We start from the raw sequence: 15,661 nt of genomic DNA, 5'->3' as shown, positions 1-15,661 counted from the left end.
TTCGTGGATAGCTCACACGGTAGAGCCACGCTCTCACCTGCCAGGCGGAGTTGTCGTACCAATAAGGTCGCAGGTTCAAACCCCACCACCGCCGCGAAAAATTTTTATTCTCTATTGTCTTCTGGCACTTTTCTATTCACTTCATATCTTGTTGTTACCAACATAAGTGCCTGCTCCACTCACTTTTCTGAATTGAAGGACATAGTTGTGCGCACGCTCACATCTGCAATTTCAGCATTCAAGAGGATGGGGTCTGTCAATTTCAAATTTGCAAGGCAGTACTTGATAGCCACCTTGACAAAGTTTCTTGCACAAACTCTAAATTTCTTCACTTTATCATCAGATAATTTTGATTCTTGTATGAATGATGTGGCAGCTTCTCCTAGTGAGATGTTCATAGGGTCTTTGAGGTTGTAGTCTTGATCCAGGTCAACATCAGTCACACACTTGTACAGCATAGCACAAGGCTTCACTATCAAAACCATCAAGTCTTTGATAAACCTGCACAAAATTCTGCGCTGCCTGTGGATCAATGGTGTTTCCGCTTGCAACTGACAATTTGTTTTGTCAAAAAGTGGTAACATGAAATTTAAGAAATGCAAAGTCAGTTTTGTAACTCGAGAATCTAGATTTGCAAGAGCATTTCTCTTTCTGTCACTAGTCTTGCTTCCTTCTTTTTTATCAGAGTCACATTCATCTTTGAAAAATTTTCTTAGGGGCTCCCACTGATCCAGCACCCATTTTGTAATTTTCCCCAAAGATAACCACCTGGTTGGAACATGTTTAGGGATATTCGTCTCTGCAGTACCACAGCTATTCTGGCATTCCTGAAACGTTTGGAACCTGTTGGCGCTTTTCTCAACATAGTAATAAATATCTAAAAAGAATGGCTCCGGGTTGAATGAGAGTTCTTTTGATGCCCATTCTGCAGCCAGGTGGAGGCGATGACACGGACAACCAGTGGCAAATAATCCTGCATTTTCCTTCAGCAACACACCATACAACCCTTTCCCTTCTCCAATCATGGAACGAGCATTGTCAGTACACAAACTCATGCAGTTGCTAAAAGGGATCCCCAACCTACACAACTCATCCAGAATTAATTTTGCAATATTGGCTCCTGTTGACTTGTCTTTTAGCTCGAGTAAGCTTAACAGCTCATATTTGACTGACTCATCAGCAGAAACAACAATCAAAGGGTAGAGTTTGTCTGTTTTATCATTACTCCCATCAGTGGCAATATTAAAGGGAGAGGTCTTGCACTTCTCAATCAGAGACTGTCTTGCATCCATAGCCAACTCTTTAACAATTGCCGTTGTCTTTGTGCGTGCACAGCTGTATCTTTTAATAATCTCTTCAGGTTGTACACTATCTACCAAAAACATTGCTTTGAAAAGCTTAGAAGCATGGTCAGAGGATGCTAAAGGAATGTTGTGCTCCAATAAAAAAGAAGTAAATAAAGTCTCTGCCCTAATCACAGCTTCATCCACTGGCGTTGATTTGGAATTTGAAGAAAAGAAGGATGTAATTGGTTTGCCACTAGTTGAAGCTTTGGCATTAATCAAATGTTTCTTAGAATTAACATGCCTCTTGACATCGTCACGTCCACCATACATAACACTAAACTCTGAATGACACATTTTGCACATGGCGAATGAGGCGTCTTTTCCTTTAACTATACAGGGAAATTCAACACTATACTCAGCTTTGAATGAAGTTGAATATTTCTTTTTCTTAGCACAACCGTCCTCAGAACTTGAAACAATTTGTCGTTTAGACATTTTAAAAATCAACAAAGTCTTTAGGCAGTATAAAAGGCAAATACAAATTACTCCCAATTAGAAAGAAACCGTCCTCAGCAATTGAAACACGTTGTGGTTAGGAAATTTTGAAAATTGATGAAGACTTAAGGCAGGGCATAAGCAAAAGCAAATTATTCTCAATTGAAAATATCGATACCACAATATATTCTTTTACAATCCTATATAATCTATTGCCACATTACTGGTATCGATTCTGTTGCTTTCATAGCATCGACCAGCCAAAAAAAAAGTTGACAATTGATTGTCTAGAGAACCAGCAACTCATCACACTCAATATTCAAATTGATAAATTTCCGGGAGATTTCTGGAGATACTAAAAAACTGCGGGAGAGCGGGAGATTGGTGATAAATACGGGAGACTCCCGCAATTTGCGGGAGGGTTGGCAGCTATGCTAGTGCACTATAATGTGAAAACTAGTGTGTGATAAAGTTCACTGAGTGCTGAAGGCGATGCAAGATCTTTTAATGCCAGCCTTGTTTCCACTTGATATGCTCTTTCCAGTTTTGATACGTCATTGTGGCCAATGTGTATTATGGTTATGAACTTTGATTGATGAATGAGAGGTTACTTTAGTAGTATCAAATAGGGGGGTAAAAATGGGGATTTTAAACGGTTTTCTTGAGTCCTTGCTTTCATTGGATGCGAAGTCCTTATATTTCAGGTACACTGTATTATGAGCACTTTCTCATCATCTATTCCAAAATGAATGGAAAAAATCCAACTTACTTTAAGTATTATTTTTTCAAAGAACACATAGGCTTGAGCTACTGTCCAAAGATCTACAGAGTACTGTAAATAAAAAAAGTCCAAAAAGGAGAAAAGAAAAACATATGTAATAAAAGTGAAAGAGTCATAAAATGTAAAAACATCAATTAAGGATTTCTTCTTTCATCTCACAACCTAATAACTATAAATAAACTCGCCTGCATAAAAATTACTTTGGACTATTATTCTGTTTTATTAAAAACAATTGACAGTTTGTTCACTGCTGGTATCCTTGTGAAAACGCCTCCTTACTCTTCTCTTCTTCCTCCTTCCTATTGTCATCATTATTAATATCACTATTATCAACATCTTATAATCATCAGTTTAAATGTCATAAATGAACAATTAAAGAAAAAAAGAGAGAATTCTTTCTTTACTTTTTCCTCCTTATTCTTCTCTTCTTCCTCTTCATACTGTTATCATTATTAATATCATTACTATCAACATCTTATCATAATCATCATCATTCTAAATGTTATAATTGAACAATTAAAGGGAAAAAAAGAGCATCTTTCTTTACTTTTCCTCCTTATTCTTCTCTCCTTTCTCCTCCTCCTTCCTACAGTCATAATTATCATCATTATTATTAGCATTAATAGAATTATCATCAACATCTTATCAAAATCATCCTCATCATTCTAAATGTCATAATGTTTACTAGGAACAAAATGATGGGTCTTACCCGAACATGAGCGATTTGAAGCATTTCTTTCTTGAGGCTGTTGAAAATTAAAAAAAAAGAAATAACAGCACTATTAAAAAACCTGTAATGCTGCAGTGTATACAAAATAAATTTGGATAAAATCACTTCAGAATATAACCAAATAAATATATCCAAACGATTGCAAGTAATCATTACTCTCCATTGAAAACTGCCCAAACCAGAATTAATTCCAAATCCATAAATTAAAATTATAATATTATCTAATAATACTGTGCTTGTTGAGGGTTTCAAACCATTCCATATGCACTTATCAAATTATTTACTTTTAGTGGACTAGGTAAACAAACAGTAAAGAATTTTTTTTGTTTCATGAAAAGAATCAGAGCAATTTATTGCATTGTCACAATCTTTATCCCAAAGCCTTTGGTAACTGTATAGAGGGATGTATTATTGTCAATCGTATATGCAAAAGAGATCTTAATTGACAATCTCATCTTATTATAATGAATAATGATGGCCAGTCACAAGCCAATTAACTCAAGGGGGGAAATCCATCTATGCTGGATATTTTATAAATTACAGTCTAATAGAATTGAACGAATTCATGAAAAGTAAAAAACTAAAAATAAATCATTGGATAGTTTTACCTAATATTTATAGACACAATTGAGAGTGAAATCTTGGCCATAAATCAGCTAACTGCATATTCATGGAGTTTACTTAGTGGCTCTTTAAAAATATTTCCAATCTTTTTTAGAGCAATATAAAATATACTGTGACACAACATACCTTCTCAACTTGGAGAGAGTGAGTTGTATATTTGGAAACCTCTCTTTGAATTTCTCATTCAGCTCCTTCTTCAGCATGGATGGCTTGACATAGTCGATAATGGAAGTCTGGAGAATGATAAAAATCATCACTCTTCATATCTGGAGCCAGATATTTAAGCCCCCCCCCCCCCCTTTCTCCAAAAACAAACAACAAAACAAAATTAAACAGCACTTAGTATTTCTTTTCATTACATATCTGATTTAAAAAAATTTTTAAATGACCTAAAACAATGCTATGAATTCAAGACTGCCAGGACACCTACCACGTAAGAACAAAAGGTCAGCTCAGTCCTGTAACTCCCTGACTGTAGCTCAGGGTCGTCAAGCCTGTTGGGATGATACACATCACTGCAGTCTTCTTGAACTGTACGAGGGGAAAGATAAGGTATGAATTTATGCATATTTCAAGGTAGTGATTCCTAATGGTATTTAATTTGTCTTATCCTTCTGTCAACTTAGTGTATAATATGATAACAAAAGCAATTCTTAAAAAAAACAATAATAATAATCATAAATCTTTAAAAAAGCAATAAACCAAAAATAAAAAGGCAAAAAAAACACCAAACAAAAAAAAAACAGAACAAAAGAAAACAAAATATCAGCATAAAAACTACATTATTAATTTTTTTTTTAATGAATTGAAATTTTTAGAGAAGATCTTGACATTGCAAAAAAAATCCTTTTAAAATTTAACAATGCTTACAAACTCAGTCAAAATCGAAATTTTCTAGCACCTAAGAAAGAAAAGTTAGTCAAAGTCAAAGGGCACCAGTCTGGAATAAAAATAGCAGAAGCATGTCCCAATCCCAAGATCCACAAAAAACTATTCCAAATTTTCAGTCTGAGGCACAGGATTCCACTTGCATCAGCTACAATAATATGATAACTGACAATGCCATTCAAGGGTTAGATGACATACAAGAAGAAAACAAATCTTCGCTGACCAACAAATCAATTTGACTGTTTCCCTTTTTTCGACGAGGAATCCCAGCCACTGTCTTAATAATTTAGTCTCATAATGTAATTGGACACAGACAGAGCTACACTGATGACAACTGACATATGGGTATAGTATAGACAATACAAAAAAAGATTATCTGCTCCATTGGATGCAACTGGGAAAGGAAGCTGCAAGCAACCTGCTAAAGCAACCAGCCTATATGTTTTTAAAACAGCACGTACTGGGCACTCAATTAACTATCACATAGTTTTATTATGTTTACATTAATTTCGTAAGAGTTTTGAGCTACATAAGTCATGTAGTGGATAAGAAAAACAATTGCATAAACAACTGCACCGCTAATAAAAAGCAAAAATGCATTGAAGGGAGACTAAAGTCATAACATATAGTCCGCGTAACCCCATAATAACATTCATAGAAATGGCTAACGATGAGAGTTAGGTATGTGTGAGGGGGAGCATGAGTTAAAGGCAACCTAAATTTCCATTATGGCTATGATTGAATTAACAGACATAGGTTAGATGAAGAGGAGAGTGAGAAATGCATTGAAATGAAAATTGAATCATTGATACAACTAGGACATGATACTGGAACAATACCAGTTGTCCGAAGACTTCCAAAAATAATTATGAATATAGAACTTCCTGAATTGGCATTGACAATTATGTAATTATATTGTCAATTGAGTACATATATTTAAATTCTATTTGCAACTCAAATGCCATTTATATCTATAATTTACAAAAAAAATAAGCAACAAGATCACCTCCATATCTCAGCAACGTGCAATATAGATTTTTTAAAAACTTTTTTCATTAGTAATTAAATTGAATCAATTAAAAATGGCCAAATATCACAACAATTTATTTTCTCAGACCAAAATGTTGAAGTGCATCAGAAAAGCAGAGTGCATTTATTAACACAGTGAGCAATCAACTTAAAATTTCACAATGCAAAGACAATACAATGGTTGGATTAGAATCTGCAAACGAGATGCAGTGCATAATAACCATATTAGTTTTAACTATTATATTATGATAAGAGTTATGGGAACAGTGCAATACGAATGAACAATAAGATTTTTCATTTTTAAGTGACAAGGGAATGTGTCCTATATATCCTTTTCACTGTAAATAAAACATGTGACAGATCACTTCAAGAAGGTATTATGTCAAGGGGAACCAGATGCAGGAAATTCAATTTAAAGCTAAAATTATCATTTGAAAATTGAAATGCGCATTGTTCTAAATTGATGTATACTTATTTGCAAGTCTGATAACCCAAATAGTTATGGTCTCATTATTGTGCTGGAAATACTTTCAAACAAGCGTAAAGTATTGTCCATTACAACAATGTTAAAACAAGCCCAAATTTACATTCGATAATCAGACCTGTAAATATGAGCACCTGATTCTAAACCTAAGAAACAATATACACTTTTCTCATTTAAAACATATTCAACGTAACCCAAGCATCATGGGTTTTTTAAAACAATACATTCATATTTCAGTATCAAAACCACTCTGAAATAATACTGGTCACAAATACCAACATATTTATAACATGACCAAGAGGAGCAAATTGGTATGTGGATTTTAAAAATAATAATTCATATTTAATTGGGAAATTCCACGAAAATGTCAACCGAATGGGTGTTTTACAAATTCTTAAGAACATATTAAAATTTGGTACCAATTTGTTGGAAAATCATTCAGGATTATGAATATAAGCATATTTCGTGCATATTTGTGGTACAGGATGCTTATTGTAGCTTTATGTAAGGGTATCCCCTATTTAAAGAACGAAAAGAATATTTTCTCAATATTATAAATCTTGCAACTTCTACAAAATTATAGCCACCTTTGCTTTTGTTTATTGATATTAAAACAATTATAAGTATCAGAAACCTATATAAACATTCAAATTTACGATTTTAATGAAATGTTGTCCTCATCTGTCGTTTTAATGACCTTGGAAATTGTATGTCAGTCCGTTACCATTAAAACAGTATTTTTTCATCTACGAAAGATGTGATTGTTGTACAGACTCACTATTTCAGATTTTCTGTTCTTACATGAATGGCTTTAGCACTGTAAGATAATTTTTCAAGAAATTTATCATTTAAGGTACTTTTGTTGGGTAACGGACTGACATTTTTAAGGGTAACGGACTGACAGTAACAGACTGACTAATTCTATTTTAATTCAAAGACAATATATAAAAGTTGTTTTTTAAGTCTCTCACTCCAATGTGTTTCAACTGATCAGGCAGCCATTTTATAAACATTTGGATCATAAAATTTCAAACACTGGTCTTCAACATCAAGCCTGCTATTTTCAATAGGTAAGTTGAATCTTTTAAAGCTTGTGAATCTTTTGATCACTTGAAGATTTTTGCTATGTTTGAATTGAGGGAAAAACACTGTTTATTGTTCTATAATATCCTTATGACAATGGAGCAAGTAGTAGTCTTCTGTTAAAGGGGCAAGAAGCCATGGGAGAAAAAAAAAAGAAATCAAAAATTTAAATTAATGTGGAAAACTTTTGAGTCACTGAGGCTTTAAATATAGTGGGTCAGCAAGCTGTATAGCTGTGTATAATGTCAATATTTTAGTTGTTACAAAGTAATGTGATACAAGTTAGAAATGAGTTTTATTTTCTTAGTTTTGCTGTATTATTTTTAAGAAAACAAGATTTGCTTTTTATTCTGATTTGACTTTCATAGCTTATGATGTAATTTCGCTCAATTTTCTTTATTCACAGGTTCAAGATGCCTACTCTGTCCATGGTTCAAATTATCAAGAAAGACTGAAAACTGATGGACATTACATTGTTTAGGAAAAAGATAGGCAACAAAAGCAGGAGTCTCAAAGAAAACTTGAAAATGATTGTAAAGGACGCTTAAAAGAAATAACGGGATTTTTCAAGCAAAATGGAGAAAAAAAGAAGAGAAAAGCCGATCAATCTACAACTCCAAAAAAAGTAAACCAAGCACACCTAAATCCACATCTGCCTCACATTTCAGCACAGGAAAGTAAACTACTGAATTCAACTTTGAGTCTACAATCCTCCCAAAAAATTTTAAAAAAATTAAACTATGCCTGGACTGCTAAGGGCATCCATCAACCAATGGTTTTTGAAATATTTTAATCATGGAAATGGGAATTCAAGATGAAATATGATAATTTTATCGAAAATTTCTATTTGGACAAGAACTACTCTTGGCAAGCACCAAGGGAAAAAGATTTCATAATTGTGAGAGATGAAAAAAAAGAAAGGATGAAAATTCTAAAAAGTTTCCTATAAAAAAACCCTGAAAAAGAGGTTGTTAGTGAATTTCATCCAGGAATCAAAATTGGCTTAAGTTTATTTTGCTCCCTCAGAACCTCAGAATGTACTTCTAAGAGAAATCCCACAATCTGCATAGGAAAATTGTAACAATCAAGAATCAAGGATAAAAATGGTCCAAATGAAATTTTTGAAGATCTTTCTCAGATCTTATAACTGGCTTTCTGGTCAAGTGCAGATGAGGAAGAGATTGACTGCCAATATTATCGACCAGTTTGCAGTGACTGTCATGGCCTATTGACAATTCCTAAGCTTGAGGAATCAAGATGAAATACAGAATAAAGATTAAGCTTTGAAAAAAAGTACCAAAAGAATGTTAAACCTCCCCAGTTTTAAAGTCCTTTCATATCTACATTTTTTAAAAATGATAATTTAATTTCATAGTTGAAATAAAGTTCCCGTTTGACTTTGATAGAATAGATTTCAACTCTACAAATCATTATTTCATTATTTAATTTTTAAAAAAGCAAAGTTGGGATTACGGTAATCAGATGTCACCCATCGAGTTACTCATCATGCCCAATGTAGCTTGACATCCATATAAGGAAGAGTAATGGTTTGATCAATCACACTGGGTATTCAGTGTTGCTCATAATTACATAATGTGTTCTTTGCTCTGGATTTTATGTAGTAACCATTATTCTGAGTAATAAAATTCAGAGGTGTCAGTCCGTTACCATCCATTTGTCAGTCCGTTACTGACACTTTTTCTAAGACTGCAGATTCAAATTTTGGACAATCTTTTAAATATTGCTAGTGGGTTGTAGAACAACTTCTCGTGGTTACTATAAAAGAACTTATTTGTTACTGGAAGGTTTAACTTCAGAAAGTTTGATCCATCTACATATAAAATTGAAAAAGATGGATTTTCTGATGTCAGTCCGTTACCAACATTATAATGTCAAAAAAATTCAAGTTGATAAAGATTCATCGTAATCCTTTTAATATATGATAAGGGAGGACATGATACATGTCCATGGGAAATATTAGCTCCATACAATAAATACATTGCATTTCAGAGCACGAAATGTATGCATTTTTGGTCTGATTTGTCAGTCCATTACCCGTGGAATTTCCCAATTTATCATCCAAAAGAATCTAAAATCTAAAAGAAATTCATCAAGTGCAACAGGGGCACAAGGAAAACCGAGTGAAAAGACCGTGAAATCTTTTGTGAATACATAATAGAGAAGAAAAGCTGTGACACCACACCTGCTTTTCCAGTTCCAAAATCCTTGGAAGTGTGCATGTAGCAGTCCTTCGGAGGACTATAATGAATAGGTTACATATTAAAATCATAAGTCGGCATAATTATTTTAGAAGCAGGATGTATGGGTAGATTCTAAGGATTACAGAACGTAAAAGTAAAAGATCGAGGATGGATGAGCTTTATTGATGGCTAGCTTATATTTAGACTAGAAAATAATGGGCCATCACTCTGAAACCAGAAGATCATTTCCACCAGATATGTATTCAGTCCTCCAGAAGAGTGGTTTTACACTTCCAATGAGATTGGAACCAGTTTTTTTGATATCACTATTTTCTTCCCTATTGTGTTAAGGAATGAAAAAGGGTGTGTATGTGTCAGGATTAAGAACAGGATTACTTCCATTAAGAATGTGGGATTATAATTGAACATAATGTTTACAACATTTTCAAGAGAATGATTCAAATATTTGATTATATCTAGGATTTTCATTTTAAAATAATTGAAGTTGGTGCACAAGTAAACATATTTTTAGACAAATCAAGTTATGTGACAAAGAGAAACCCTGGAACGATAATGAGTTTCAACCCATCATAACGGGGTTTTTGAATATTATAATACTTGAAAAGTGAAAGAAAACGAAACAACAACATACTAACAGGAAAAAAATGTTTGTCCTTTGTTTTAATTATAACAAGAGTCTCGATTTCACGTGTGTACTTAATAAACTTGGGAGTTTGACAATCTCACTCTTCTTGTTTTTCTTAATAGCACTTAACAATGTTAACAGTCATTCTCACACATATACACCTGCTGCTATAAACTTTAAAAACACACCACAGCCTTTCAAGAGAGTACCATAATTTTTATCTTTATTTTCTTTTTTGGATATGCTCTTTCACAGAAATGCCTTGTCTGACTGAATCAGTTGATTTATATGAAGACGATATTATTGACTCAGTCAGACTGTCTTACTATAGATAAGCATACCCAAAAGAAAAGAAAAATTATGGTACTTTCTTGATAGCCTATGTTGCATTTTTAAAGGGAAGTTGATACCAGTAAGTGTATTTGAGAAACAAAAGTAAAGATGACTCTTAAAATTGCATGGGAACATAATAAATGTTTATTCTCTATTGTCTTCTGGCACTTTTCTACTCACTTCATATCTTATGGGAACATAATAAACATTTGTTATCCTGATTACCTGACTATAGCATATTATATTTGTTCTATTAATATCATCATCTTATATTGCACTACCCTTTTTTAAATGACAACCAAACGTTCAAACTTAAAATGGTTTTATCAACCGTAATGGAGTTGTTGACTTCTTATTTATTTTTGGTTTTTCAATTAAAATAAATTGCCTATCAGTTTGATATCAATCATGTGATGACATTGTAAGTGATAGACAAAAGATTTCCATCCAAACAACCCTTTACAGTTTACCTGAAGCACTTGGAGTAATTTATATCCCTTACTACCCCTGATTTAACCTGATTCTCCATCAAACTGGAACTGCTCTTTTTTGTTGTGAAGAAATTGACAATTTATAAATATTCAATACCTAGACTATGCATGACCATGGACATTTTGCCTCACGGGTAATGTCTGGGGTACAGTAAAGATTTTAATCCTGACCCCCCCCCCCCCCCCCCCCCCCCCCCCCCACAGAAGTGTTGATTAGATGAATTTGTCAGATCAAGAGAAGAGCACTTTGCGATAGACTAGCATCCTATATGAAGGATAGCAGTCACTGCTACTGTCTGTTTAATGCGACAGAAACTGGGATAAACTCCTAGTCCAGGGCTCTATGGCTCTAATGGATTGGATACATTATAGCAAGTGGGAAAAAGAAGCAGATACAATATTAATGAAATTAGAACATTCTCTGATATTGTTTCAAACAAGTGTAAGTTAAATTGGTGTACTGTGAGTCAACTCAGAATTCTACCTGTCGACAGACTGAATGAATGCCGGAAAGTGGGGCTGCAAAGATGAGCTGAATAAACAAGATTTCAGCAAATCATGAAACAAAGTTTATGCAAGACAATGTACTATATAAAAAGGGTGTGATAGAGGAAATGATTGATTGTGACAGGGGACAAAAACCTCTAACATTTACAGGGGTTTCTAGCACGTGTCACAAAGGTTACAAAAAAAAAAAAAAATAAAAAAAAAAAGATCACGTGGATCAGAAGATTTCTCAAATAATTAAATATGATCGCAATCAAAGACATTTGCCTTTTAATTCTATTTGTCACTAGTTGAAAAAAATTTGTGAATGTTATGTAAATTATATCTTTACAACAATGTATGACATGTTCAACAATAAATTATTTTATTTCATATCAGATATCAAATCATACAACCGCAAGATGACAAGAAGGAAATTTATTGTGAGACAGAAAAACAAAGAGTCACAGCCATGTAATGCTTTTCTCAAAAATAATCATATCAGTTCACATTCATTGGTACTGAACCAAGCTCATTGCTTTTCTCAATACTGAAATAAGTTTTCAGAAGCTGGCAGGAAATGAAAAATAAATATGCAAGTAAATATAAATGTACCTACATGCGCTTTTGAAAGCATCAGAAGGTCCTTTCATTTTGAATACAAAAAAGCAAATATGATCTATGTAAAATGTAAAATAAATTTAACAAAAATTATTACCAAACTCAAAATAAGGCGAAATAAGGGCAGAGATGTTAGAAAAGCTGTGGGTTCAAAGTCAAATGGAGCCACTTGAATTTGTTCTCGTGGCTTGATTTTAAAGCCCTTATCTAGACATACCTTATAACATAAAATTATGTTTTAATTGAAAAGGGCTACAAACTCAAAGTTTGTAAGATAGTCTCCATTTAAATCCATCTTAACCCTTCATTTATTAAATGAAAACATAATGAATTAAATCTCATCATCTAGTCAGCTGATCCTGCGTAGGACGTTGCTTCCCGAACTTTCTTGCGAAACAGATTACGGTTTTCCGCCAGTCTACTTGCTTGAGTTGCTGTCATTCCCAGCCATTCACATATATCTTGTTCCCAGCTTCTTGTTGGTCTACCTCTTCCTCTCTTGCCGTCTACCCTTGTCTGCAGAATGTGCTTTTCTAATGATTCGTGGCGAGTCGTGTGGCCAAAATAGTTTAGTTTCAATTTCTTTACAGTTTGAAGAAGAATTGGTGATTTTATTCCGATCCTTCTCAGGACTTCTTTGTTTGTTTGTTTTTCAGTCCATGATATTCTGAGTATTTTTCTGTAGCATGCCATTTCAAAAGCTGTGATCTTTGTGCTCTCTGCTTTGCTGATAGTCCATGCTTCGCATCCATATGTTGCAGTTGGGAAAACAACACTTTTGAGGATTTTGATTTTTGTTTGAATGCACTGCCCTTTCCAGATATTATTCATCTTTTCTAGCTTTGATCTTGCCATTGCTAGTCTCCTCCTGATCTCTGGGGCCGATTTCCCGTTGTACTCAATCCTGGCTCCAAGATATTCAAAATTCTTTACTCTTTCTATTTCTTCTCCATTGATTTTTATGATGGCATCTGTTTTGCATTTGTCAGTATTCATGATTTTGGTCTTCTTTATATTCAGCTTAAGGCCTTTGGTCTCGCTATGTTCCTTTACAGATGTTATTAGATTCTCTAGTCCCCCCCCGGTGTTGTGGACAATAGTGCAGTGTCGTCTGCGTACCTCAGATCTTTTATGGGTAGACCTTGCATTTTAGGTTCGTTGTAATTACTTCTCCTGACATCGTTTTCCACATCTCGCATTATACCTTCAGTGTAAATGCTGAACAAATGGGGTGATAGAATACATCCCTGTCTTACTCCTTTTGTAACTTTGAACCATTCTGTTGTTCCGCTTTCTAGTTGTACCGCTGATTGTTGGTTCTCATAGAGGGATCTTATCAGGTTTCTAATTCTAGGATCAAAGTTCATCTCCAGGAGAGTTTCCCATAGTTTCTCATGATTAACACAATCAAAAGCTTTCGAATAGTCTATAAAACAAGTGTGGAGGCCAGAATTTACTTCTCGATGCTTCTGAATAATTTGACGCAAATTGAATATGTGGTCTCTTGTCCCTCTGTTTTTTCTAAAACCTGCCTGGGTGTTACTGACTTCTTCTTCCAGTTTACGTTCAATCCTGTTCATGATGATTTTTAGAAGGATTTCGCTTGCATGACTGATGAGTGATATTGTTCGGTAGTTGGAGCATAGTTGTAAGTCTCCTTTCTTAGGCAATGGTATAAAAATTGCTCTCCTCCAATCTGAGGGCCAAATTTCTTTCTCCCAAATTTTCGTACAAAGTCTTAGATATACTTCAACTCCTTCATCTTCGCTTGCTTTTATCATCTCAGCTTGAATGTTGTCACAACCTGGACTTTTCCCATCTTTAAGTGATTTAATTGCCCATTCTATTTCAGATTTTAGAGGTGGTAAGCTAGATTCTTCGTTTTCATTTTGCATGTTGTTTTGCAAAGGTTGGATTTCGTTTATTTGGTCTTCTGTGTACATATCTTCACAATATCTTTTCCACCTATTTGCTATGTCTTCTGCTTCTGTGAGGGGTTTACCTTGCTCATCTTTTATCACCCCTATTCGTGATTGAAAACTTTTTGTGATGGTTTTTATTTCATCATACATTTCCCTGGTCTTATTTTCTCTCTGAAGGTCTTCTATTTTTCTGCATTTTCTCATGAGATATTCTTTCTTATCCGTTCTGCACAGCTTTTTCACTTCCTTAGCTATCTCTTTGTATACATTGCTATGAGTGCCATGAGTGGTCTTTGCGTCTTTCCTCTCTTTGATTTTGTTTAGTGTATTTTCACTCATCCATGGTTGTTTTTTGCCCCGTTTTTTAGGAAGGTGTTTTTCAGCGGATTCCAAGTATATTTTCCTTGTCTCATTTGCGATCTCATCCGGTTCCTTTTCCTCGATATCTTGAAGTAGCAGTTGGAAACGATTCTTTACTTCAATCGCAAATTCTTCATTGATACTGTCAACTTCGTATCTAATAGGTCTTGTAACTGTTTTCTTCATTTTAAGCTTCAGTTTCAGTTTTGATATCAAAAGTTCGTGGTCTGTGTCACAGTCTGCTTTTGGTTTGGTCGTGACGTCTTGAATTATGGTGTTCCATCTTTTTTCAATCATGATGTAATCAATTTGGTTTTTTGTTCTTCCATCTGGCGATGTCCACGTAAATAGTCTTCTTGGATGTTTTTTGAACATGGTGTTTTTTATTGCAAGTTGATTTGCCAGTGCAAAATCTATGAGTGTCTCGCCTCTTTCGTTTCTTTCCCCTAGTCCAGATATTCCAATGATTCCATCTTCTTCACTGTTCTTTTTTCGTCCTACCTTGGCATTAAAGTCACCAGCGATTATTAATATGTCCTGTTTATCTTTGTTGTCCACTTCCTTTTGTAGGGCATCATAGAAATTCTCTATTGCTTCTTCAGTTGCAGCAGTTATAGTGCGTAAACTTGAATAAACGTGATGTTTTTAGCTTGACCTTGGAGTCTAATGCTAACAATGCGATCACTCACTGGTTTGTATCCAATGAGGCTGTTGACTGTTGTTTTTGCGAGATAGATTGCCACACCGCTTTGTCCAGATTTTTCCCTTCCTGAGTAAATTATCCTTCCTCCGCAGCTGGTTGTGAAATGTCCACTTCCAGCCCATCTGTGTTCCGACAGTCCCAGAATGTCTATTTTGTTTTCTTCTGCTTCATTGATGATGGTGTTGAGTTTACCGGCTGCCATACTTCTTATGTTCCAAGTTCCTATGAGGTAGTTCCGCTTTAACCATGTATTCCGGTTCTTTCCCAGGTCTGTACAGTCAGGCGTTATGCCTTCATCAACTAGGCTGGTACTCCCGCCGGCGTCAGGTTCTTCCCCAATACGCTTTGGAGACCAATCTAACTTGGGGGTCTCATTACCAGGTCTCATATCGTTATTTGTTTTGCTTTTCTTCATTCGGGTTTCCGTGGCAGGTTTACTCACAGTAGTTTGCCATTGCTTTCTGTGAGAGAGCAGTGTCCTTACAGGACGTGTGTCCC

The 15,661-nt window shown here is 34.6% G+C and overlaps 1 protein-coding gene across 4 annotated transcripts in view; it reads right to left on the bottom strand.

Moving 5' to 3' along the window:
• LOC144962557 (CDK5 and ABL1 enzyme substrate 1-like) overlaps positions 1-15,661 on the bottom strand; it is a 40,603-nt gene that overhangs the window by 10,434 nt on the left and 14,508 nt on the right. For 2 of the 4 annotated variants that reach the window (XM_078895595.1, XM_078895593.1), the window contains exons 7-11: positions 12,177-12,203; positions 4,347-4,447; positions 4,043-4,149; positions 3,272-3,308; positions 2,551-2,613 (exon numbers count right to left, since the gene is read on the bottom strand). In XM_078895595.1, the coding sequence (XP_078751721.1) occupies positions 2,551-2,613; positions 3,272-3,308; positions 4,043-4,149; positions 4,347-4,447; positions 12,177-12,203 (335 nt within the window). The remainder of the gene's footprint in view (positions 1-2,550; positions 2,614-3,271; positions 3,309-4,042; positions 4,150-4,346; positions 4,448-12,176; positions 12,204-15,661) is intronic. The other 2 variants (XM_078895596.1, XM_078895594.1) reach the window with 1 other exon arrangement.

Source organism: Berghia stephanieae, chromosome 1 (genome assembly GCF_034508935.2).
Source record: "Berghia stephanieae isolate SIO BIC M18660-M18661 chromosome 1, UCSD_Bste_1.3, whole genome shotgun sequence".
NCBI lineage: Eukaryota > Metazoa > Mollusca > Gastropoda > Nudibranchia > Aeolidiidae > Berghia > Berghia stephanieae.
Note: the sequence above shows the minus strand (reverse complement) of the source record. Positions and strands in the feature narration are given on the sequence as shown.